This window comes from Battus philenor, unplaced genomic scaffold, assembly GCF_028537555.1.
Source record: "Battus philenor isolate CCGP_79_NKW_IND1 unplaced genomic scaffold, ilBatPhil1.0.hap1 SCAF_3, whole genome shotgun sequence".
Lineage (NCBI taxonomy): Eukaryota > Metazoa > Arthropoda > Insecta > Lepidoptera > Papilionidae > Battus > Battus philenor.
Window position 1 is genome coordinate 15,781,343 of NW_027181693.1, and position 27,943 is coordinate 15,809,285.

The 27,943-nt window shown below is 35.1% G+C and overlaps 1 protein-coding gene across 1 annotated transcript; it reads left to right on the top strand.

The window, feature by feature from the left end:
- Window positions 1-16: 16 nt before the first annotated feature.
- ewg (DNA-binding protein Ewg) lies at window positions 17-27,928 on the top strand. The gene is made up of 13 exons (XM_068770940.1): window positions 17-239; window positions 3,750-3,918; window positions 5,305-5,458; window positions 7,167-7,291; window positions 8,201-8,374; window positions 9,873-10,035; window positions 10,586-10,698; window positions 11,303-11,416; window positions 14,073-14,195; window positions 15,237-15,375; window positions 16,197-16,315; window positions 26,512-26,649; window positions 27,217-27,928. Exons 2-13 carry the CDS (start codon window positions 3,820-3,822, stop codon window positions 27,256-27,258), a joined length of 1,503 nt encoding a protein of 500 aa, XP_068627041.1. The 5' UTR covers window positions 17-239; window positions 3,750-3,819; the 3' UTR covers window positions 27,259-27,928.
- Window positions 27,929-27,943: the final 15 nt, after the last annotated feature.

Here is a 27,943-nt window from a genome sequence, read left to right on the forward strand (position 1 = left end):
ACTCGAACAAAATGGCGCCCCGTAGATATGGAGTGTGCAATGTTCGCACATCGCGTTTACCGATCGATATCAATGGAGGACTCGCGTATTTCGTGGTCCCCTGTGTACTCCTTAAGATTTGTGAAAACAGTGTTCAGCTAAGTGAAAAAGTCCTAAAAAGTGTAGTTTCGAGTCGGTTACATCACAACAATATCGAGGAGCTTTTAATAGGATTGCAAAATGTCTTTCAAATCACGCAGGTGCGTACGCAGTCGTAGTCTTTCTATGCTGTCTGGGCCTGCTCGAACGCGCGGCCCCTTCATGATGGCCATTCATTTGGGCTTATCCTTTACGCCGCCGCAAAAGAGTTTGTGTCATTCGTCTTCAAAACTGTTTCGCTGCGCTAAACCGCTGCGAGTTGCATCTAAACAAAAACATGGAATAATATGCATCTTGTTGCAATTCATCTTTGTGATGTTATTGCTATTCTAACTCGGTATTATGCTGTTAAAAGCACAATCCTTATGACGTAAAGCTAAACACACCAAATGTGAGGGCGAGATATTTCAACTTTTTTTACGTCTTTTTATGATATACTGATATACTATTTAGACGTATAGTCTAAAAACGAGTATTGATTTTTTATTATAAGAAAAGTTTTCACACAATAGTAGATACAAATGATTATATTTCTTATATATTTCTGGAACGAATTTTCATTTCTGACATGTCCCTTTATAGAAAGCACGTACTTATAGAAGTACACGGAAACCTGTTACTTAATTCCGCAAGCGAATAATATCGATTTCAGTCGTAACGTCTCTGGGTTAACAACATAACGTTTATTATAAAGGTCAGAGGTCAATGTTGGCCAGTCCTTGTAATATTATACAAACATGGAATTTAGTTAAAAATCAATGAAATTTAAGTTATTAGCTATATAATTAACTTTTCTGCATTCATCATCATGATAGAATTAACATTGACTCAATAAGTTCAGTTCTAATGAATGTTTAATGTGAAGTAATAAAATAAAATCATTTTAAATAGATACAGATGATTGGTTATAGGTGTAATTTTTAAAAAGGGTAAATGTGTAGCACAATTGGCAGCAAGAAGTTTTTAAGCTTTTACACCTATTTCCTATCATCACCCCATTATAAAGTGATCACCCGTTTTTTTATATTATTTTTTTTACTATTAAAATATCTGGCCAATAATTTCTGCAAGTACAAAGCCGTCAGATAGACAACAATTAATTTTAATTTGTAGTAATTCAAACATTGTAATTGATGTTTTTTTTGTATTATCACAATGTTATTTATTATATAAGAAACCTATTGATTTTTGGATAGAGTTTACCATATATTATTTCTCAGCAACTGACCTATATCTTTACACATTTAAAGCCTTTACATGTATAATCAATCACCCTGTATATTTTTAATAATTTGTAAAGGTGCACTTACCATTGGCATTATAAATTCAGTAACATTGATTGTTATTTTTTTGAAATAAGATCACTATAAATCTGTATATTTAAGGTAAATTATGAAGCCATGTTTTAATATTATTGTATAGTAAGATAAATTAGTAATCTCCATTATTTGCAAATGAGACTGGTGCCCTGAGAAATATGTATAAATGTAAATTGTTCTTAAGTCAAGCTTGATATGTTGTGACCTATTTAATTTTCTAAATATTCAAGGAATATCTCCTTAAAAATGTTAAGGACACATTTTGAGACACGCGGATTAGTTTATGACTTGATCTTTTAAAAATCCTATTAGTAGTTGATGCATGACACCAATTTATATACTTAACTGTAGGTTAGTGAAGTAATTTCTCATAATTTTTTTGACAAAAATTGGCAAAATTAATAGAAATAAAATTCAGTAAATACTGTGCGAATTAATGATTATTAATACAAATAATTAAATAAGCAATTATTTAAAAACAGGACAACTTTTACAGTGTCTTGTTAATTAATCAAAAATATCAATTTATTCCATCATCATTTCATCCGTATGAGGTCCACTGCTGGGCATAGGCTTCCCCTATAGATTTATATAGACAATACTTATGAACCCCCAAGTTTTTATTTATATCAACCTCAAGGAAATTAATTTTTAAAATTTAAATTAAAAATTTTTTGAACTATTTATATGAATAATCTTTTTTATAATAGCCAAAAATCATATCCAGATATAATGGGATTTTTCCCTTCTAATTTGAGTAAAGATTTTTTTTACAAAAAAGTGTCAAAGTGGGTAAGATATTGTTCTTGGTGTTACATACTATTGTTGTTTTCAACTTCAACACATGGGAGAAGTTATATCTCATTGGAAAACCTAGTTATCTCGAAGCAGTGCCTTCAATATAGGGAAATATGGTGATGACTAATGCGGGTTTGTCATTAATAGCAATTGTTGTTTAAAAAAAACCAATTACAGATTATAATGAATTTTTAAACTTTATAGTGTATTCACAGATGATTTTATAAAATTTCATAATTAAGACAACAAAGTAGTAACTGTACTGTAATGCATAAAAGTTAAAATATTGTAATCTTTACAGTATGCATGGTAAAATTGGACTGGTAGTCCAGATAAGCATGTCTTAATGTAAAAAGTTCATATACTAAAACTTATTATTCTTGTCAGCATCCAATACATAATAAGACTTTAAAGACCCAAGTAATTAATTCAGCAGTGATTATTGGAACTTTGCTTCCAGGTACCCTATAGATAGGTGGTGGAGCCTGTCAGTTGCTATTATCCAATTATAGCTTATAATGAAGAGTCAACTTTTACTACTAGCAGAATATGTAATTTCTCTACAAAATATAGGAGTATATATTTCATAGATTTTTATACATAATGATATGTAAACAAGATTCAAATGATAAACTTAATATGAATAATGTCAAAATTGAGTTGTATGCCAGTGAAGTATAACTTGAATTTGATTGTGGGTTCATTTAAACATGGCAAGCTAAACATGAACATGCTGATTTAGAAAATGCATGGCAGTCTTTGAATATGTTAGATTGCAACAACATTATATTAATCAATCCATGTGAAAGAACACTGTCACCTACAAAAGATAGTACACCAGGTTATTGAAACTAAAACACTCCCACAAATAATTTATTTAAATACACCAAGCAAACACTGCAAGACCAAATGATAACATTTATTCTGCATAGACTGAACCAAAAATAATTAACAAGTTTATTAATACCTATGTATATGTCGAAAACTGAATCTGACTAAAAATGGACTTTAAAAAACTAAAATATAATTTATTGAGATTAATTTTCTTGTATGAACAGTATTCCTGTAAATGTAACACCATCATCCTTTTTGTAATTGGATATTCACTTCTAGACTTTCTCTCATAGCTTTTGAATAAAAATAAATGAAATCAGCTGTTTCATGTAAGAGTTCAGGAGATATTTTTTTAAGTCAACTCTTACAGTATTCACAGGGGAAAGCGTGGGGATTGTTTTATGTGCTGTAACTACAGCGGACTAATAAGTTGCGTCATCATCATGTAAGTCATTAGACGCCTACTGGGAGACTTGACCTACCCGAGCTGGTAGACGCATTGTGGATAGACTCTTCCACGAGGTGAACTGATGAGATAGTGAAGGCATAAGTCTCCCCCAAAGATCGTCATGCTCTGCCCGCAACCAGCGACCTATGTGATGTTTACTATGTGTAAGTCATTATGAAATTATAATTAAAATGTGGCCAAATGTTCCGCAGATCTTAGTTGCAGCGCGGGGCGTGCTGCGCGGCGAGTTGCGTGTAAGAGTAAGGGCTCTTGTGTAACCCAATGGTACAGGAGGCGAAGTGTCGACAAGAAGAGGCCGACAGCGAGTACGGCACCATGAACTCCGCAGTCAGCACCGAGTCCATGGACATGACCGAGGAGGTGAGGCCCCCGCTGACAACAAGTAGCTTCGCATCTCTAGTGTACGATTCTAACGAGCGACCTTATCTTAGCCGTCAGGAGGGACGCAACGGGTGCGCCTCGATTCTTCATCTGCAAATGATGTAAGTGACTCTGGTGCCTCCGACGTCAGGTATCTTTGTCGTTGTCTATATACCCCGTCGCGGTGTGTCCCTTTGTGTTGTGTGCAATCACCCGCTTTCCAAATTCCTTGCAGGCTACGGTGCGTTCATCTTCTATCAGCAGTCAGATCATACAAGGTCACCGATTCATCAGGTCAAATTCGGAATGTCTAGTTTGATTCTAGACTCGAAAAGGGACACACTGGTGGACTCGAAAAAATCTTTCGTAAAAAACACGTGTATATCGATGTTCGTTATGTTCTGCAAAGTGACGGCTTATATTTCAAAATTTTAAATTCTTCTAATTTTTTTTTTAAAGTGGTAAACATGGCAAAAGTAACCATGTCTACAGCCGCTAGCATTTCAATTTTTTTTTTATTTTATCGCGGTATGAGTTGTTGAATAAATGCGAATAAATATTTATTTATTCGCATTACATTATCCTCGTCATTTATAAAAACCGTTTCGCGGTTCCAATTTTTACGTGTACGGTTTTAGCTTCGTATCAATACCGTAAATTTACGTGGCTCGTAACTAAAGTGTAAATTAAAACTTCAGTTATTAATAAAATACACGCCCGAATGACGACTGAATATTCTTTTTTTTTAAATTGGTTTCTCGTAAATAGTAAATGATTTCACACAAATCTTTCTGTAGCAATTAGAATAAATGTTTGATTGTTAAATGTAATGTTTCGTCAAACTTGATAGCCGTTATGAAGTCTATACTTAACATTAAATTTAAAATTAGAAAAAGTTATTTTTTGGGATTTTCTCAAAATGCGCCTGGAACTCTCATAGATTTATTTCCAGGTTTCTGTCAAATTTATAAAGTCCATTTGCAATAAGTAAATGAATCCTCAATGTCCGCTTATCTAGCTTATATCTCGTAACTGATTAAATAATTCTTAAATGTTACCTTTGTAATCGCCTTCAACTGGTCACTGTAAACTTCCCTTTCTAATTAAGACGTGGCCGGCGATGATTCACTATGTTCTTGAATGGACCTTTTTTAATGGCCATTTTGAAAGCTGCCATCACACGGCGGGACTATTACACATCACAAATCTATTTTAAAAAAAATTTTAGATTCAAGAATCTAAAATTTATGGAAGTTTGGAGATATATATATATATTTTTTTTTTCAAATTATTATCTTTGTACCGAACGGATGTAGTTAAGTATAGACTTCATGTTTCACTCATGGGGTGAGTGGTTTCTGGTATAACGTGGGGTTGTTCGTGCAGGAGATGGCGCAGGTGGAAGGATGCCCGGTGAGTGGAGGATCGGACGACGATGATGACTGCGCGTCGTCGCCAGCAGGGTCCGCTTACGAGGACGGCGCTGAAGCCATCAAGAGTGCCATGAGTGATGAAGTTACCAAGCAGCTCGCGGCAGCCGGTGAGCTCACGCCAAGCGGCCCACGGGCACCATGACCAGCTCACCCATATCAAATTACCCACCATCATATCAGCCGAACCATTGCAAGACTTAGGTCCCTTCTAAATATTGCCAAGATGACCGGTCTTCCGCTTTCAAAATTATCCATATATGTTACGATCGATTTACTCTCCCAATGTCTCTATTTCAATCCTAAATTCTATAAAATATAAGAGTCTACTAGAACATTAATAATATCATGGGAAACTAAAAATATAACAATGCAAATAATAAAAAATATATAACCACTTATTAAATAAGTTTAAATGTTATTAAACAATGTTATTTAAACACATTCAAACTACAAAAACGTGTTACCGTATCTCAAGATTTCCGGGGCGGGGCCTCCCGGCCCCTAATCCGAACGGTGTGGTCGATCCAAGGGAGGATCCGCGTCCTACCTCAGATTGTTGAGTGGTCCACACTGTCACACACTGACATATAGATCTAAAAAAATGTTTGCAAAGTTCACGGACCCTTCTTCTCCGTGAACTCTTCACCCATGAAGCGGTTAAAGCCACCAGGCTATTAATATGATTAGAAACAATACATACATTAGCTTTTATATAGATATTAGTTACGTAGAACTCCAGTTAAAACATGTGGTTAGTAGTTGATAGTAGAGTTTAAATTCTTCGTCGTTTTGTACATTTGCACATTCATTTATTTCCATATTTAAAAAGGACGCTGAGGTCTATAACACAGTTTATAAATAGAACACCTATCAACCATATACAGTACCCGGCGATAAATATTGCACATCGACCTTTGGAAAGAAACAATCGGTTAATTTCGGCTTTGTATAGCGTTATCTCTGTCCCACACTACCTATGTGACGTTTAATTAGTCATGCGACAGAGATAACGCTCTACGAAGCCGAAATTAGCCGATTGTCTCTTTCCAAAGGTCGACGTGCAATATTTATCGCTGGGCATTGTACTGAAATTACTAATTATAAATTAATAGAATAAAGATTTATATACTAATGTGATCAAAAAGTAAGATGAAATTGTCATTTGAAACTCCCAGGCATTGGGAAGGCAGATATTTTTACTCCTAGGTTGGTAGGACTGTCTACATTTGCCAAGCGTCTGTTTCTCAAAATTTCTATTCTTCGGCTCAGTCTGAACCATTTTGAAGAATGTTTTGTGTCACAAACGCGTCGTCTCGTTTGTCCGATGTCATGCAGCATTGGTTCTTCGCCACTTTTTCAAAAACTCGACTGGTATCGTTCCGCAAGCACCTTATTCGTCTGATTTGGCTCCTACGACTTCAGGCTGTTCAGCAAACTCAAAAGAATATGCAGGGACGCAGTTTTAACATTATCAAGGCGATTAAAACCTAATCAAAGAAAGTCTAAGGGTTTAATCTTGAAAAAGACCATTCCAACTGCTTCGAGGGCTAGAGAAAGCGTTGGCAAAAGTGTGTTTTATCAGGGATTACTTTGAGGAGGTGGAATTAAATTGGCAGAATAAATAAAGAATTTACACTTTATTATCAAATTCACCTTACTTTTTTATAACAGTTTTATTTACTTACTATGTTTAAAGAAAGGTTTGGATTAGAGAAAGATAAAAAGCTCGCCAATAGAAGTAAACCAACGGTTTACTTGCCGAGTTTAAAAAAAACATTGTAAATGATCTTTAATAAGTTATTTAATATCTCCTAGGTCCAGTAGGAATGGCCGCAGCGGCTGCAATAGCGTCCTCGAAGAAACGGAAGCGGCCGCACTCCTTCGAAACCAACCCCTCCGTCCGAAAGCGGCACCAAAACAGACTACTCAGGAAACTAAGAGTAAGTTCCTCAACTCCTCTAAGAATGTCATGGTCCAAAATGTATCTATAGTAGGTAGATCCCGGTGATGACCGTAGAAGCACGCCTGGTGACTCCAGATAATGGTGCCTCACTACCTTTACCATTCCCATTACCTTTCAGCGACTGTGGCGGGCAATAGATCGAAGTAACCTTGAAACATTATGGTAACACAATTAGGTTTTCCTTACAAAAATGATTTCTGATAGCGTTTTAATAAAGCATTTCATGTTACGGATATAGAAATAGCACAGCGTGAGTGACTATGGTAAAATGTGACCAATAGAATAACTAGAGTCCTTCATACTACCGAAAAGGGGGGCACCAAGGCGGGTTTAGGGGATAGAAACCCTATATAACCCCCCAAAAGGGACAAAATATCCAACATGAAGCAACATTTCACGGATAGTGTTAATAATGTATTCTAGTCGCCTTGGACAAATTATCCAAAACTGCACAGCGTAATGGAGTATAGGGAGTTCCAACTTTATTATCAGGGTCACTTGTCAGAGGATGACTAATGGGGGGTTTTATTGGGTAGGAATCCTACGGCAAGGGTATGTCATAAGTCCAAAACAACTTCCCTGGTGTACATTTTCTGGGTTGGTTTAAATTTAGTACCCATGTATTATTTCAGATCAATAAATGATTTAAACCATTTGGTTGAAAAATATATGCTGTGAATCATTAAGGTTTTTTCAGCTTTACCGTTCTTGAGCAGGTAATTGTCACGTGACCATCAGCCTGGACGAGTAAGATAATGACTTACAACAACCAAATTAAAAAATTACAGGGGTTCCTTAACGTTTAAGTTATGTTCTGAACGACAACCAAATTAGAAGTACCTTTTTAAAAGTCTGCAGCAAGTCTCATATATGTTATTATGTACAGCAAACGATAGAAGAGTTCGCGACGCGAGTGGGACAGCAGGCGGTGGTGCTGGTGGCGACGCCCGGCAAACCCAACACCTCATACCGGGTGTTCGGTGCCAAGCCGTTGGAAGACGTGGTGCGGAACCTCCGCTGCATGATCATGGAGGAGTTAGAGAACGCTCTTGCGCAACAGGTAAGCCCCTATGACCGACTTTAATGCGGCCTGTATATTTTCCATCTCCCTTCTCTTCATGTAGAAGAACCTAAATAGTGTAATAAGTTAAAAACCCTTGGGCATTTCTGAATTATGTTAAGAAGCTCACAAATAGAAACTCTACTCCTAAATGATGTTCTTGGACATTAAAAGTTCATTGAATTTCTAGAGTTTCGAGACTCTAATGTGTATAAGATAGTATTACGACACTAAGAAGTAATTGGTTCTAGATTATTTGTACACAATATTTATTAAATATAAGGATTTTACAACATTTTCGAAACGAGATCTATTTCCGTCTCTTTCTTTCGTCTTAATCATGAATTGGAAAGATGCGCTGCAGCGTTCTCTGCATACCATAATACCGCACTTTGATGGCTAATCTGACTGTCAAGTTTGACAGTTATGGATTATGGTACATCACCTCATGGATATCTTTGGAGAACGTCTATGCCTTGCAATAAGCGGCTATGTGTGTAATTAGCTTTATAGGTTCAAGTTGTTGGAAAACTTCAAAATATATAAAAAGTAAATTTTGTTCAAACTTAAACATGAGACTTGTTGACTCATTTAAAAATTAGAATAAATCTCAAAGTTAAGACAGTGTTAAAAATGTGATTCCTTAAATAATGTTGTATCACACTCAAATGCTGAGATCAACGCCTACCAAACATAATTCCCTTCCTTATATTGTCCCAACCAACTCTCAAAAAAACACATTTTTGAGAGTAGGTTTAGACCGTTGGTAAAACATGATTCAGTTCATAATATTGTTTTAAGTATTTAGCTTTCATATCCAGTGGCGAACAACCATGACCCAGTTTATAATATTACTAGTTGTTGCCTTTAACTTGTTAACATAAGTATTTGTATTTAAGTATTTAATTGGTGATGCAATCAAAAATAAAAGTATCTATCCCAGCGCTCCCAAAGTTGATATCCAAGTTGGTTAAACATGACCCACTTTGTGTTACAAGTATATTTAAGTATTTAGTTTCTAATAATCATTTGTAACGTAATAAAAATAAAAAATATGCCTCTTTAGTTCTGTCAAAGTTCAGATGATGTCGACAAACATAATGTTCACAATTGACAGTTCATAATGTTACTAGAGTGGTCATCTATAACTAGGTATAATAATTTTTTATATTTAAGTACTGATTTTTAATATCCATTGGCGTTTTCATTAGATGAAACAAAAATCTGTCTAGTTCTTTCAAAATTGAGACTTTATTGAAGAATATTACCCAGTTCATAATGCGACTTGGAACAGTTTGTAACCTGGTTATATCTATGTACTTAGTTTTTAATGTCCAATGGCTGATTCAATAAACTAAAATTATGCCTATCTAGTACTCTCAAAGTTTAGACAACGTGACCCGGTTGATAATTTTATCATTGAGTGTACGTTGTCTGAACATTGTGAGGCGGATAGCGCTTGTTGAGTTGTCGTGCCGAGTGGGATAACGAGCCCCAGTTCGGACTGGGCGGCTGCCCGCAGGCGCCGCCGCCACCGCAAGAGGACCCGTCGCTGTTCGAGCTACCGCCGCTCATCATCGACGGCATCCCCACGCCCGTCGAGAAGATGACCCAGGCACAGCTGCGCGCCTTCATACCGCTCATGCTCAAGTACTCCATGGGTAAGGCACTTGACACTTTCTTTAAGCTTGCTGTACCTCCTTTTACTATACCCTCTTCATAATCCAAAATGCTTGATCAGTACAAGGCTTTTTTATTTAAACATTTAATGGAATCAGGCGTTACCTTGCGGAAGTCCATCCTTTTATTGACACAAGTCTTCTGTAGTTATTATAAAATAAGTGTCTAAATATTTATGGTGCAATAACCAATGTTATAGATGTAAAAGCTTTAAAGGGTTCAATGAAACCCAAAAATCAAAGGTCATCAGAAAAATTATCAGTAAGCAAAAAAGTATTCAAAATCTGGATTACTACTTTGTACTGTCAGAAGTTATTGGCCTATCATATTGTAATAAAAAAATAATATCACAGATTCAGCAAGTATGAGTGCACCTAGCCATTAAGCTATGTATAATATTTATCCCTGGATATTGTAATCACGTGTACCATCAAAAAGAATACTAATGTACCATTGACAGATGATTGTACCCGGATTGATATAAAAAATGTAATATCTAGTGATTATAATTTAAAAAATATTTATTTTAAGTCCGAGGCAAGCCTGGATGGGGACGAGAGTCGACACGACCGCCATGGTGGCCTAAGGATCTGCCCTGGGCCAATGTTCGGATGGACGCTCGCTCTGAAGACGAGAAACAAAAGGTATGCTCCACAACCCTCACTTCTTTATCACTTACTAACCATGAAGTTATGTTAAAATGTTTCAACTATATATGTCAAGATGCACTTACCGACTCAACACATATTTTACATTCAGTTTATTTAATGTAAATAGTTAATCGTTTTCATTATTCAAATATCTGTAACCATTTAAATGAGACAAGAAATTGAAACACGTGTCTACATTGACCGGTTGAAATAGAACCTTCAGAATAAACTAGTCAATGTGAACGAGTCTTTACAATTTAATTTAGCAAAGGTTTTCTGGAAACACTAGATGGGTGCTTCCAATTGGTCCAGAAGTGGACATCTTACAGCTCAAATGATGATGATCACAGAATAGCTAATACACAACATATATTTGGTGATAAAAAATCTTTAGTTACGCTGACTTGGATTCATCAGTGAAATTGGTTAAGTTAGTTGACTGGGTGTTCTTTCATGATTTTTTTTCTGTTATTATAATGGTTCTCATAAGACCAACAACATGGTATGGTCAATACATACAGAATTACATATGCTTAAAGTGTTGATGAATTTTAAAATTGAGAGCCTCTAGGATACTAGCGTGTGGTGTGTTCCGCAGATGTCGTGGACGCACGCGCTCCGCCAGATCGTGATCAACTGCTACAAGTACCACGGCCGCGAGGACCTGCTGCCGGCGTTCACTGAGGACGACGACAAGCCACAGACGCAACCCGTCAGTATCCACACATACGTACATACATACATGTATATGTACACATTGATACACTTACATGCATTCGTAATTCTAAATTCAAAATATCTTTATTGGAGTGTAGGCATTTACATGCACTTTTTAATCGTTCATTATTTTAACTGTGTGAGTAGTATTCTACATGTATATGTATACATTTGTAAATTTATACAGCTCAACATGCGCAATGCATTATTAGTGTTGTTGATAGAATTAATTAAAATGTAAAGTAATTATGTCACATATATATATATATATATATATATATATATATATATATATATAAATATATATTTATTTATATATATATATATATATATATATATATATATACATATATAAGGGGTGGCCGAGCTATTTGTCTGAGCGATTTTGATAAAAGTACAAAATATTTGTACTGAATTTAAATATTAAAACTTAAACACATTTGTTTTAATTTAATTGATTATTCTTTTAAATGAATAATCGGTGACAGCATTTCTCAGTGATTATTTCAGATGTGGATTAATTTATACTGATCAGTGTTTGGATTTCACGAATTTTAAGTGGAATGCAATGATACACATAAATAAATACGTTGTTTCGAATATTGAAATATCATCGAGAACCACAAAGAATCCTTCAAAGAACCGCAGGTTTGCCACCCCTGTATATATATGTTTAGTTCACAGACCCTTCTGTTCCGTGAACTCATATTCGATATAGCTGTAAAAGCCTTAGGGCTAACAGCATCAACATCTCTACCAAACTCTACATTTATTAGTATATAACAATTTCACAATCACACAAAAAGTATTTTATCATTTTGTAAAATTAAGTGCATTTGCAGTGCAAACTAACACATGGTGCCCTCACTGTTTATTGTACATGTTATTAATTTCAGAACAAACGAATTCTAATATTAAGTAACATTCTGTATATATATGTTTGTTTTGTACACGCCTCATTTGGGAATGCCGCTAATGGATACGGTAACGTTTGCACGCTAACACGTCGGTTAGATTTCGGCGTGCATGCCGAACGCGGGCTCCAATTCGACGGGCGGGTCTTCGAGCGCGCGGGGCTCCGCCCACCAGACTGCAGTGCTCTCCGCCTCGCAAGTCTGCATTGACCAGATGACACTGGCCGATGTCGATGTACGACACTCTATCATTACCCAAATACCCACAATGTGGATATATAGTCCACCTTATTCACTGTCAAATGAATACACTGCAACCTGTTTTTCTGTGTTCGATAGAAGACACATAAAAAATTCGCAAACTAAAACTTCACGCGTAGCTATAAAAAATTTTAGAACACAATTAAATAGTATTCTTTAAATGATTAGAAAAATGTCTCAGGTAAAAATGAATAACTTAAAACCTTTCAGATCACTATCTGGTAAAATAGTAATATGTAGAAATCAGAGCCACAGCCCTTGAGCTTCACTACCTTAGAAGATGTTGCAGACAAAGTATCCTGTATAACTTGTGGAATTGACAAATGGCACTTGGTCAGAAAGGCAGGTTAAATAGAAAAAAAACCTTTCAATCTTATCAATTATCCAAATAAGAGACGGAAACAAAATATCTCTTTTCACCCCTCAAGTAAAGTTCTTGTTAAAGTTGATACTGGTTGACAACTAACTTGGCATGTACCAACTTAGAAATGTGATGGAATATGCACTTATCAAAAATAAAAAAAATTGGCAGACACAACCTACATTTTTTTATTCAAAAATCTTCATAAATAGGTGTCCCACGAGGTGAATAGACCTTGCTAAAGCTATCAGACACTAGATGAAGGTTGATTGGGAACCTATAGTGGAAGCCTATTTCCAACAATGATTGCTGTTTTGTTTTATTTTTAATATTATAGACATTGTAGTTCCAATATTAGACTTGTGTCGTTTATTTATTTTTTTGGCCCCTGTGCATGGGAAACCTATCGTTCTCTCCCTCTATGATAAAGCAGGGACTATTTGCCTTAGTTTAATATTATTATTTTATTTCCTAATTGTCAATATCATAGTTTATTATCACCTTTCTTTTTATTCATTCATACCCTTTATACAAGAGTCTAGGAAGGTGCGGTGACATTTTTTATAGCTCAGTAGTGAGGCGATGGTTCCCTTCGCAATCCTTTCTTGTAACCCGACACTGGTAATCTATTCTTTTTTTGCCAAAATCATCATTAGGGATGTAATAAAATTGTAACCACATTTACATGTATTTATTGCAAAATCTTCCGATGGTTCTAGTTCAGAGGTTCTTAGATGTTTTTTTTTCTTCATAGACTGCTTTTAAAATGAAGCTAGGTGCGGTGGACTCTGTTCCATTTCCAACAAACCGTAAAGATTCAACAAATAATTTGCGTCTTAGTTCTAAATATGATTTAATGGTTTTGAAAAAAAAAGTAATCAATTGGTTAGTTAATTAGCTATTAAAGTAAACCTTTAAATATCTACTAACAGCACAAAAAACCAATTAATTGGCAATTATTTAATGTAGAAAAATCTCCATTCGTAGAAGAACCCCAATTTTATTTTTGCAATCCTGTCGAGTCTCTTGTGGAAGGAACACTGTGGGTCTATCACACTCTGGTATAAGTTGTCTGAAGTAAAAATAAATAAATAAAAATAACAATATCTGCACAGATGTCACAGTACGCGCCGGCAGTGCTGCAGACCATCACCAACCCGGACGGCACGGTGTCACTGATCCAAGTGGACCCTGGCAACTCCATTATCACGCTGCCCGATGGCACCACGGCGCAAGTGGTTAGGATTTTTACTTAATACACTCATATAAATGCAGAAAATATTACATCTTGTGTGGAGTGCTATTTTTAGTCCAACATTGGCCGATGTTACCACATCTAATTCTGGGTTTTTAAACTGTTCCTAAGGCTCTATAGCCAATATGTTAATATTGCATATAATGTAAGGACTGAAGCTGAGGTTTTTAAAATATCTTTATACAAGAAGGCATTTACATTTGCTTTCAAATCATTGGTTATTTTAACACAATGTGTAGTAAACTAACATTGGCTCTGAATACTGATCTGTTGTGAAAAGCCTGGCAGAAACTCAACAATAGCTCTTTTAAACTAAATTTAATAATATTTATATGTACATTATAATATCAATCATGTAATTGAGAGAACAAAGCGAGTTCCATTTTGAACAATCTTTATTATACATATATACTTAAACCTATAAATGTTTAAATGTATGTTTAATAAAGGGGGACCTTTCTAGCTAAGTTTAAGGCTGTTCTTCTCGCCTGAGGAATGTGTAAATACCAATAAGATAATACTGTAGATCCATATTTAAAAAAACCAAGAGTAACCTGCGAAAGTGTTTTCCAAACTTGCTATCTATTTTTATCACACATAGTCTCTCAGTTAGTGTCATGCATTGTCACAATGTTCCACACTTAGTTTTTGACTATGGGTCTCATTGATAAATAAACAACAAGCTCACATTCTCTCATGGAGAATGCTATTCTCTAAATTCTTCTATAATGTCAATTCAAGAATAAAAAGATTTGTAGGCTAACGAAAGTAACCAATAAAGCCTAGTGGATTGGCAGGTTGAAGTGGCAGTATGCACATAGCATCCAAAACAGATGGCTGTTGAGGCTTTAATGTACTGAAGCGGAGACCACTAACTTGCAAGTTCAGTGTTGGACACACAAGTTAGACAAACAACCTTCTTAAGGTCATCTGATACTATTAAAAAAAGGAAGGAGGTTCATTACCATGGTGTTACATAGGATAGTTGTATAAGTGTACTAATGTATGCGTGTGTGCGGTACAGATCCACAGTGGCGAAGGCGGCGCGAGCGTGGTGCAGGCGCTGGAGGGCGAAGGCACCGTCGCCGTGGACCTCAACGCGGTGGCGGAGGCCACGCTCAACCACGACGGCCAGATCATACTCACCGGCGAGGACGGCCACGGTTAGACTCAGTTTCCTACTGGATATATATATCTAGTCCCAATAAAAAGATACCACATTACCAAATGAATCTTGTAAACATAAGGTACCTATCTTAAACCTCTTTTGATATCATAGTGTATAAAAACTACAGTTTTAAAATAAACCAGTAATAATATTGTAAATATTTATAGCAATAATATTATATATATTATTTAATATCGCTGAATACTCCACCAGCCTGAAGTGAATTCTGTGATTTCAATGAAAAAAAGTCCTAATGATACATTGTCATTTTTAATTATACCATATACAGGGTGATTGCTTGTAGGTGTAAAAGCTTTTAAAGTGATTTCAGCAAGAATCTTAAAGCTCTTGCAACTATTTACAATTGATCCATATAAAGTGATCATTCTAAAACATGTTACGTTAATTTATTTCTATTATGATGTAACAGGCAAATATAATGTAAGATTTTGTGTTATATGATGTAGGAAATGAATGAATGATAATATAAAGATCGATAGAACAGAATGACAATAAAAAAGTAAAAAATGTTATTAAAGCCAAAAAAGTCCAATACCAAAAATAAGATAGAGGGTGTACGAGAGGTCTCCAATAAAGGGGGCCATATAAAAAAAGAACAGGACAATATCTGGTCATAGTATAAAGTCTACAGATATAGATATTAAACCGTATTTTTATTTAAAAGAAATTTTTCTTTACATATTATTTATTATCACAGAAACCATCGATATGTTTATATAAATTCACCACATAGAACTTTTACATGTATATCACCATGTATAATACTTGACTTACACATTTGTATGTTGTTTGCAGGGTACCCGGTGTCCGTATCCGGCGTGATCACGGTGCCGGTGTCCGCGTCGGTGTACCAGTCCATGGTGGCGTCCATGCAGCAGCAGGACGGCAGCGTGTGCGTCGCGCCGCTCATGCAGGTCTCTGCCCGATGGGCGCGCGCGCTCATGCGCACCAGATAACCGCTGCACACACGCCCATCCACTGTGCACACATTCCATACAGTCACATACAACGCGTATATGTAGACAGGACAACATAGAATGCCTTACTCAATCCTTTAGGAAGCACACACACAAACTTCCCATACAGCCACATACAATATATCATGTATACAACTTTGAATACTAGTATGACATACATCACAAAACGTAAGTGTGAGTGTCACTTCTATCAAGTGTTATACTTCCCTTGGAACCACACAAAACTTTTCATACAGTTCCATAAAAAAATTGCTAGTGTGTAGTACCAAAACGAAAATGTATGTAGACCGTCTAAAATTGAAAACACTTTCATGCACATACACTGCAGGCAATCCATACAGTTCCCATACATAGTGCAAATATTATATACCAGGGGTGGCCAAACTGCAGCTTGCGAGCCACATACGGCTTTTTGAACGATTATTCTTGTTTCCGATTGATGGTCGAATTATTTCAATATTTAAATTTATATTACCCATGTCAGATCCTGGGAAATCGAAATAAATTACTGGTGTGAATAATAATAATTATTATTCCAACATAAAATTAGCGAAATCCAAACACCGATCGTAATTAGCTAACCGGCATCTTAAATATTATTAAGAGTGCTGACATTTATTATATTTTAATATACATGTTTTTTACTTTAGTCATATATTTTTTGTAAAATATTCGTTTGCATGTTTAAAATGCGTATTAAATTGCGGCTCGCGAAAATTTTTATATTTCGAACAATGGCTCGAACTATCAAGGAGCTTGGCCACTCCTGCTATATACATTGCATACCACCTTCAGAATGCAGACAATACATATATATTGATATAGTGTTAAATATCACTACATACATACTATACATTTATCAATAAAATATACAAGTGGATTAAAATAGGTCTCAGTAAACTGAACTTTGTACATATGTACCCAGAATAATAATGTATGAGTCTGCTCTTTAAGTAAGTACTTACATTATTTTGCCCTTACGAAGTTATTGCGTCCTTTGATTACTTATTATTAACTTATTTATATGCTATTCTAACAAATACCATAAATATACCAAAGAATAATCACAATTTGCAATGATAATCTTAGAATAAATACAAGTACAATCTTCAGTCATTTAATTACAAAGAAAATGTTGGTTGTTGATTTATTTATTAAAGTAATTTAAATTTTTATTCAAATACAATTATATAAATACGCTTAACTAATAAAAGTTGCCATTTATAAGATGGATCTCAATTTTTATGAATGCAAGTAGACATTCATGAAAAAATATGTTTATTATTTTAATCCATTGTTTATTTGAAAATTAGACATATTTAATTTCACATGTACATAGTTGCCATTTTAAAAATGGATTTCACAAATTTTAGAATAATGACAGATAAAATAATTTTTGTTTTTATTGTTTTTTAAGAATTTCGACCATTTTAATAAGAATATTAAATAATACGACAATATGACACCTAATTTAAAATTTACGATTTATATATAACCATTATAAATAGTTGTCATTTTGTAAGTAGATCTTTAAAATGAATGCGAGTAGATTTGAAATAAAGCCATAATTTTTTTTAATAACTTTCAAGTTTTTGACCATTTGTGACATATCGACATAAATTTTTATATACATACATATATATAAATTTATAACATTGACTCTTTGAAAACACAAATACAAATAACCTTTTTTAGAAATAATCAGTGAACACTGAAATAGAGATAGAGTAAGAGTTAAAGAAAAGAGATAACAATAATGAAAATTAAAATGAATATTATCGTCATATCAAATGAACACAAAATAATGACAAAACATGTTCTACTACACATGCCATTTTGTGATACCTTCACTACATAATTTGTTATATTAGTGGTACCGGAAAGTAATGTTGCTTCAGTCGACATATTTTACAGAAAAACCGATTTATTTGTTACTGCTCCGGCATTGAAAATTTGTATATTAGATGGCAAAAGGTTGTTGATAACGAAGGTGAGTATATTGTTGATTAGAAATAAAAACTCGTTAAAAATGTAATCATGTGAATTTAACTTAAGAGGGGCAGACACATTACTTTCCGGTCACGCTAATATCTTGTTACCATGCATGTATGTTTGTTAGTGTGTTACATTGTGTTCTGTGAGCTTTATTTATAGTCATGTTGCTTTTAACAAAAAGTATTATAATAGCTATGTCATAGTTTTAAGTTTCGATAACTGACATTATGGCAGTGACTTCGTCATTGGAGTCATAGTAAACCCACTGGAAATGTCCCGTAGATTCCCAAAAAGACATGTTGAAAGTGGCACTAGTGTCTTCTGAAGACCTGTTGGACATAACTAAGAACATTACACAATCGATGTTGTAAGATACCCACTGCTGGTCATAGTTCTCGATGGGACCAGTTGCAAGCACTTAGCGTCTTCGACTTTAATAGAGTTGTCTGCAAGAGATGTCCCACTCTTTGCTTGCTGATCATTGGTCTAAAACCTAAAAGCCCCAACGATCATCTGTTTTATCTGCTACACCAGTTGAAGTGGTGCATGGCTGCTATGATCTTGAAGGGTTTGGAGTAATGACTACTGGACTGGCAAGGGTAGCGTAGCATGTCCACAAGGGGGATATGTGACCATGTCAAGATTGGGAGAGAAAGCTGAATGCACCATTTCAACTGGCCCTTCTGTAAATCTTTGGGATACCTACGTCCAACCTTGGACATCTTACAACAGAAATGATTAGGAAATATTTTCAGAGTGTAAAACTATTTTTCACTAATCCATGTTATGTTTGAAGGCTTTCAAACAAAACATGGATGAAACCAAATGTGCAAGCTAACACTTTAAGTCAATATGTGGTCCGATATACAATCTCTGGTCATAATTGTAAGAAAATGTTATACAAGTGATAAAATGCTTTTTACCTGCCATTACAAGCTTGTAGTATTTATGTTTAGAAAATTTGCGTTAATGCCTGTTTTTATTTTGTTTGTATTATAGTGTTGATTTTAAATGTTTAATTTGCAAATTTTCACTGAATATTATAATTATTGTATTACTACGCTTTTACCATTCCATTTTTTTATATATGTATAGTTAAATAGGTTGATAAAAGTGTAATAATAAATAGATTTCAATAATTTGCCTAAAATCCTGTTGAAATACACGGGGTAGATATAGGTTGAAGTGCACAGATTATAGATGTATAGATAATATAATATATTGTAAACACATTGGAAGAAATATCGACAATGGAAATTATTTGAAATATATATATATGTATATATATATTCAATGACAATTTGCTATTAAAATTGAAGGAATGGACATTATGTAAATTAGCACGTAATTGATTTTTTGTAGTTTATTATATTTACTTATATGTATATACTGTGCTCCCCCCATCCGTTTTGCCAATTAATTAATGCCCCCTCAAGCCCTCTAATAGGTAGAGTTTTGTACAGTCTGTACTTAGCTGAACTCTACTTGGCAAAAGGGGGTATTACAGCCAAATTTCATATCTCTAAGCCTTATGGTTTTCTAGATATCATGATGAGTCAGTTCATAGGCGAATATCACTTATATATATGTATATATATACTTTATCCTCACACATTGGCTTTAACGGATAGAAAACTATGTACATGTACACATATATGTAAACATATACATGTAAACTGTTTTAATAATAATCAAATGACACTATAATGCAGTTAAACTCTTAACTCCCAGGAAGGTGGTAATAAAAGCAATAAGTAAAAATAAAACGAACACTGAACAATAAATAATGTTGCAAAATTAAATAAATTACTAGAATTAAAAAGTCCCTGTCCCACACGAGATAGGTCCCCAACAGCGGGGACCATAAAAAAAAAAACTCCTAGCGGTACATGGGGACAAAACAGATTGGCAGCCGAGGGCAGGTACAGGGCTGTCTATCTTTCTATGACCCTAAAGACACCCTCATCTGTCCTTTACTTAATAGAGTCCCATATCTGTTCAGTTAAACTAAACAATTGGATAGTATAATATATATATATATATATTCTAGTGACAATCTGCATTGTTAAACTCACCTATAATATAATCAAGCTGTTATATTATTTTTATAAATAATGACAGATATAAATATAATGTCCTATCACTGTTAGTTACCCTAGTTGTTTTGTTTAAATAATTATATTTATTTTAAGTTTTGATTGTTACGTCCTTGCGGATTTGACACGTCCAAAGAATTCTGTGATTTTCGATTGTAGCGTAAATCATATTTGCGAAGAGAATCTCAGGGAGAATGTTTAGTTTTGATTATTTATTTGTTTAAATTTTAATTTAATATTTTTATTAAACGAAGAAGTTAAAGTATTAAGTTACAATCAGTGATGAAAGTAGATGGAGCGATTATTAGAAATTTATTGAATATATATATAATAATATGGACATGCCTAATGGCATTAAAATAGAACTCGTTTTCTGTCCAAAAAGCTTATTATTCCTGTTTTAGTTAATGTTAAATATAATATATAATAATTGTGTGTCTTAATCACGAGTTGATTGTTGAAGTGTGTGTGTAAGTGTTGGACATGAATGGAAAGATTGACCATTTTGTTACGATACATTTCGCTTCTATTTCGCTGTTCATAAAACATAAAACACAAGACGAAACATGAACTTATATTCGCAACAGAGATGTGCTACGGGCATAAAAACACCATACTGTAAGTTATGGGGGGTGGGGGGCTGTCAGTGTTACATTGCAGACGGGCGCTACATTTGTACTTAAAAAATTGTTTTTAACAAAAGGCATGTCCATGTTATGTCTTACGGTGTTAATACTAAAAATCGATCCATCTATTTTAATCAATGTTGATCATTTGCTTGTTTGCACATGTGTTTTAGTTTATAGTTATTTTTTTATTTTTCGCTTTTATTTGTTGCACCAATGTAAATAAACGCTTGAATGTCGTGTGCATTGTGTATTTGGAATAAATGAAGATATTTAAATATGTTTGTTGATTATTTGATTTGAACGCGGTGAGTTTCATATGTGTATTGCATGGTAGTGAGTTGAAGAAATAAATTTGTGAACGTTTTGTTTGTTTTATTTGTGCTAGATGTCGCTATTTGTTTGCTTGTGTAGTTAATTAAACAAGTATTGAAGTCATTGTTTGATATTTTTAAGCCGAGCGCTTCTGTGGAGTACTTGGTTTGAAGAGTAATAAAGTTTATTTTTTGTTATGTCACTTGAGAGACTTTAACTGGAGTTTTCATTACCATTATTACTACTTAACACGTTGAACGCCATGGCGGACACCATGTGTCCGACAGCATACTGTCCCCTGGGGTCACACCATTAAATCGAAAATCGTCAAAAAATCGCCAAGGTGTTTTTTGCAAATATTGTCAGTAAAACCCTTAAAAATAATGGACGATTTACGGGAAACAGCGATTTACCCATTATTTTTCTGCGGGGCCGCGCGGGTCACATGCCTTGGTAAAAACAGTCGAAACATTGTCCGTTGGCTCCCTAGAGACTTCTGAAGTGATCGAGGGCATGCGGACATACACGGTGTCTGACGCGGCCTCTTGGACCCAACATGATGGCAGTCACATGGTGTCCGTCGCGGCCCACTGAACTAAACATGGTTTTTAGTCTGGCGTTCAACGTGTTAAGAAACAAAATTCCATATTCACTTCCAACTTCATTCTTTAATTCATACAGAATCATTAACAGTGAACACGTGTGTGCGTAAAAATGCCAGAAGGACCCAATATAAGAGAAACTAAATTGAGATTAAAGTTAATATTGCATGTTTTTCTGTAGTCACTTTTACAATATACGAGGGTCAAACTGAAAGTTCTTAGAAAATCAAAAACTAAGCATTCTAGCAAGTTATTAGTTTTATTATAACTTTTCAAAATAGCGTCCTTTTACATCAATACATCGCTGCATTCGATGGAACCATTGAGAAAAGCACCTTGCCCACTCGGCCTTAGGGGTCTCTTCGACGGCGTTTTGAAACGCAGCCACTGCTTCTTCGGCGTCCATAAAATGTTTTCCTCGAAGTTTTTCTTTTATTTTCGGGAATAAATAAAAATCGCAGGGTGCGAGGTCGGGGCTATACGGCGGGTGACCCAGTAATTCCACGTCTGAGGTCGCCAAATAGTCGATCGTTTGCCTGGCGGTGTACGACGAGGCATTGTCGTGATGAAGGAGGATCCTGCTGCGAGGTCGTTTCTCTCGAACTTTTTCCAAGACAAGTGGCAAACAGTTGTTAGTGTACCACTCTGCATTAACCGTTTTCTGATCCTCTAAAACAACTGTCGCGTAATGACCTGTCTTTCCGAAGAACGAGGCCACCATCTTTTTTCCAATACTTCGACCTCTCTTCACTTTAGTTGGCAACTCTTCGGAAGGAAACACCCACTGAGCAGACTGTCTTTTGGTTTCCGGATCATAACAGTAAATCCAGCTTTCGTCACCCGTTAGTATGTCGAACACAGCATTTGAGTCACCTCCGTTAAATTTTTGGATCATTTCTCGGCACCAATCAACACGGCGGAGTTTTTGAGCCTCGGTCAAATTATGCGGTATCCAGCGGGCACAAAGCTTCCTGACCGCTAAATGTTCATGGAGGATTTTGTGCACTTGACTCATACCTATGCCTAGACTTGTCCGAATCTGCTGATAGGTCACTCTTTTGTCAGTCTCTATCATACGCCGCACAACACTGATATTGTCTTCAGTCGTCGCTGTAGAAGGCCGTCCCTCACGCAAATCATCGGTGAGATTAGTTCGACCACGTTTGAATTCATTAAACCAGTTGTAAACTATGGCGCGAGATGGGGCTTCATCGTGAAAAGCCAATCGAAGTCTATCATAACTTTCTTGTTGACTTATATGACATCGAAAGTCATAAAAAATCATTGCACGAAAATTTTCTCGGCTTAAATTCATTCTGACGTGCACAGACAATTTTCAATTTGCCGCCAAATCGTAAAACAAATGACAAATGAATGAAATGTATACTCAATATTATTGGTAAAGAGTTCTATTTTCAAAATTTAAACTTATTTTTTTAATATAATGCTTTTAAGTTGCCAGTTCTAAAAACTTTCAGTTTGGCCCTCGTACTTAATACAGTGACGAAGAAATTCGTTTGCAAACTTTAGTTTATAAATACCTTCACACAATAGTAGAATATAATAAGTTTTTGTTTTTAATAAAATTTAATATATTACAAGATAATTTTGACCACTGTTTCCTAATCTTTCTCATCAAATTGCCCTCTTGTGGGGCGTGAACTTCACGTTAGGAAACTAAGAGGTTACATGGGCGTGTAATGTCATGTAAATTATAGCTCCACTCTATGCAAAACTAGGTAATAAATGTATGACGGAGATATCATGTTGTTCTGTAAACACTTCACCATTTTGCAGTCATGATTGGTGGAATCTGGTCACTGATTCATCACCTATTTATTTCATAATACACACATCAATAATATCTTTAAAAACATTTTAATATTAGTTTTTATTTTTTCATGCTCTGTTTTAGTTTAGTTTTTTTTTAATAGTTTTGCATGTGTAATTGTGTGTGTCGTGTGAAATAAATGCCCGTTGCAAGGCAAATGCAAAAAATGTCTACCTATAGGGTATATACCATAATCGCCATGCTTGGCAGACTGGTTGGCGATCGGCATGTGTTATTATGGTCTGCAGAAGTCTCTGCTGCACATAATATGGATTATATAACACTATATCGGGAATCGAATCTTCTACCGCTGCTCAATGTTATATATTTATAATATATTTTTAGATTTCCTTCAAATTTTTTAAAGAAAATTTGTGTTAGATAAAAACTAATATTAGAAACAAATTATAATGAATATGTAAGTTACTTTATATGAAAAAAGACTAAAATTAGACAAGGTTGTTGGATTCTTTCATTGGCTGGTAGATCTTGAAGTAGTAACAACACGAATTCCGAAGTAGAAGTGCGTATATTCATTCGAGTATTGCCCGTATTTAAACTGACAAAAATAACAAATTTATTTCTATGGAATTCCCCTTTTCGATGCGCAGTTGACGATAACGTAACGTAATGTTTACTTTACAAGGTAATAAAATAAGTTAAATTGTTACGTTACGTGTTTGCTATATAAACATCCATATTTATTAACATTTTTAATAAAAACATTGCGGAAATTCTTTATATTTTTTATTCTTAAAAGCTGAGATATCCGAACGCTCCCACAGTTTAAATGACATCTGTCTGCCGCCAATACGTCATTGTGTTTACTTCTAATAAGACTTCTAAAATTCGATCACAACAAATATTTTTTTACAATCAAGGTATTTTACAACACGGTCACACCTATATGTTATTAAAGGATAGCGGTTTTGGATTTATCCTTTCCACTCTAAGGCTGTTACGGTATCGATAAAATTTAATTGAATTATAGTATCTTGCGATTCTAGAATATGTTTCATTCATTCGTGATTCAAACATTTTAGTAACAAAAATTTTTCCTGTTTTTTAAATTTTCCGCTAAAAGAAGTATTACACCATGTCGAGTATCACTGGACAGTGGAGCTTATAGAACAAAATCAGTGTCGAGTGACACTCGACATTGGAGTGAAAAGGGTTAAAGTGACACATGCTTATACGAGTTTTGTTTGTTTGATGTCTGTATGCACACAGACTAAATACTTTTTAAGATAATATAATGCAATTGGACGTAAACAGTGTGGACATAGTAACTATATTTGATATTGTTATGTACTGTGGGTTCTGACTCGGAAACACCACTGGTTCACAAGGAGTCCTTTATTCACAAATCAGATGGTCAGTCTAACACAAAGTATACTTTCGCTTAGTCCAAACTTTGCTTCCAAATCGCTCAAGAAATCACTGTCCAAATAACTTGCCTAATAGTCACCTTGTATCACTGATCGTAGATCTTAATCTTATAACACGAAAAACAACACTGAATTGTCGTCATGGGGAGTACTCTTCTTTGTACTACGGATAAGGTTCTAGTAAGTTCGAGATAGTACTCGGTTATTATTTCGAGAACCGTACACAAAAACCTGTAAATAACTTTAAGATCATGTGTGTATACGCCACTTCTTGATCCTAGGGTTCCGTCTTTATTGTTAAGAGGGTTCAGGAACTAGCGCTTTGTAACAATATCAATGTTTCCAAATGCTGTTTATTTAACATTATTTATCAATTTCGTCAATTATTTAATAGTATTTATGCTTACCATCGAGTTTAGAATATTTCTTTGGTTGAACATTTTCATATATAAAATGATGAGGAACGCGTACCTAAATAAATAATATCGATCTTAAAATAATGAAATGTGATAATTATTTCATGTACATATATAGTATGTACATAAATCGAACCAGACTATCTACATACAGACCAGCCATTTTATTACTCCTTAAGCGATAGATGCCCACTGAAGGGAAAGAGCCACCCCCAAATATCACCACAATGACTGATCTAGCGCCTCCGACTTCCCACGACTTCAATTTCGGTCCACTTAATGGGGGGCATACCTACGCCGCGTCTACCGGCTTATTGTCGTAACTCGAGAACCTTTCGGCCCTAAGGGCAATCTCTTGCTTTTTTAAATTTATCATACATGTATATTTGTGCTATAACACTATTAGAACAACCGTTACTCGACATTAAATAGCCCTCTAACATACATATATATATATATATATATATATATATATATATACATGTAAAATAAGTTGTATTGTCATTTCACACGTACAGATAAAATGATTTTTCATTAAAATTAATGCATTTCATTATCTTTGGGACCGACGTCTTTACGAAGAGCACCTGCGCTCACGTATATCTGTTTTAGGGTTTTGGGTATAACTGAGATAAACGTGTAAGAAGCAGGTATTTTAAGGGTCCCAATAAGGAGGTTTTTGATTTTCAATATGTGCATTATTATCATCATCATCATTCCAGCCGTAAGATTTTCAATAGATTCAATCTTCCGATAACCTTGACAAGGTTGTCTGTCCACATTGTAGGTGGACATTCACATGGAACTTTAAGTGTATATACGCGAGTATTAAAGAATACTCTATTATGTTGTTTTTGTCTCCAGGTGGAACAGAACGGCGAGGCGATAGAGGCAATCTCGATGGGCGGCGGCGTCGCGCAGGTGATGCTGCAGGGCAGCGGCGAGACGCAAGTGCTGCAGGTGCTCAGCCTCAAGGACGCAACCGTCCTCACCAAGGCCATGGTAACTCCTGACACATATGTCTTCTAAATGGACCATAACGCATAGCTTGACTAAGAATCCCTTTCAAATATCACTTATTGGATAAGGCTCGGAATGCTTAGCGGGTATTATAGACAACTGACAGCCCAAAGCAAGGTCCTCTCGTGGACCTTTGGGTCTACCCACTCCATAGAAAGTGCGCCTAAGCGACGTACCAGCTTGTCTGCCTCCTAATCCGGTAAAATAGGTTAATGTAGGGCCCCGGTCCGATGCTTCACTATCTTAAAAGGGATTTTGGATTAGGCGTCCGATAAGTCACGCCGTCTCGAACCCGCAGAATCTGCAAATGTCTCTTGGGCATCAGTGAGAGTCCGCTCCAGAGATAAAGGATTATGTACTGTGTCAGCATTTCGGGCTGATAGTAACTTACTCAAGGACTGAATACATTGACATTTTTATAATGTCAAAGATTATAGACGAATTTGACGAATCAAAAGTGTATGTAAATGCCTACTTAAATGTTTTGAATATAATACATGTATCCGTAACTAATGCAGGCGATATATATGACCATAAAATTGTTTACAGCAAGTGAAGTCGGAGCGGGACGCAGTTGTTACGGACTCCTAGCTGATGTCGTTAGTGTCGTCGCCAGGCGAACTACTGGAGGAGCGCACTTAGCGCCCTCTTGGAGGAGCTCCTGCGCATTCGACAGTGGCTCGTGGCGTGACACACATATAGGATTTTTTAAGGACAATCGTAAGTTCAAAACTGGTGGACGTTGTCTTTAACAAGAAAAATCCTATCGCCCTGATAGACAATCCAAAAATAATTACAGAGAGACGAGATAGTTGTGATATAATGCAACATAAAAGATGTTATAAAACTGTTTTAGTCTAGCAGATATATTTAAACAGAGATCTGTTTAGAACATCACATGATATACCAAAAATTAATTCCGACGTACGTTCATATATGTAAATAACGCGAGTATATTTCATATAGCCATTTTATTATTTATTTATTTATTAGAAAAAAAATTATTTTAATGGTAACTTATAAGCGGTGATTGGAATATGTGGAGAAATTTGCGGGAAATTATGTGGAAGTTGACATACGAGAATGGGAAATATGTCATCTATCAAATGTCACTTTAGTTTATTAAAATGACAGATGACACAAAACTTTCTCTTGTTTATATACCGTGATTTCTTGTTTACACAAAGCAATGTCACACATTTAAAAAATGTCTCTTAATGTATTGTAATTTCTGAATTTTGATAATTAAAATAAATTATATGTTTAATGATTTTAG

Bases quoted from the DNA above. Each gene is read 5' to 3' on its own strand.
- ewg (XM_068770940.1), top strand. From the start codon at position 3,820: ATGGTACAGGAGGCGAAGTGTCGACAAGAAGAGGCCGACAGCGAGTAC. The intron at 7,292-8,200 runs GTAAGTTCCTCA...TATTATGTACAG, and splicing joins GACTACTCAGGAAACTAAGA to CAAACGATAGAAGAGTTCGC. The intron at 26,650-27,216 runs GTAACTCCTGAC...AATTGTTTACAG, and splicing joins CCGTCCTCACCAAGGCCATG to CAAGTGAAGTCGGAGCGGGA.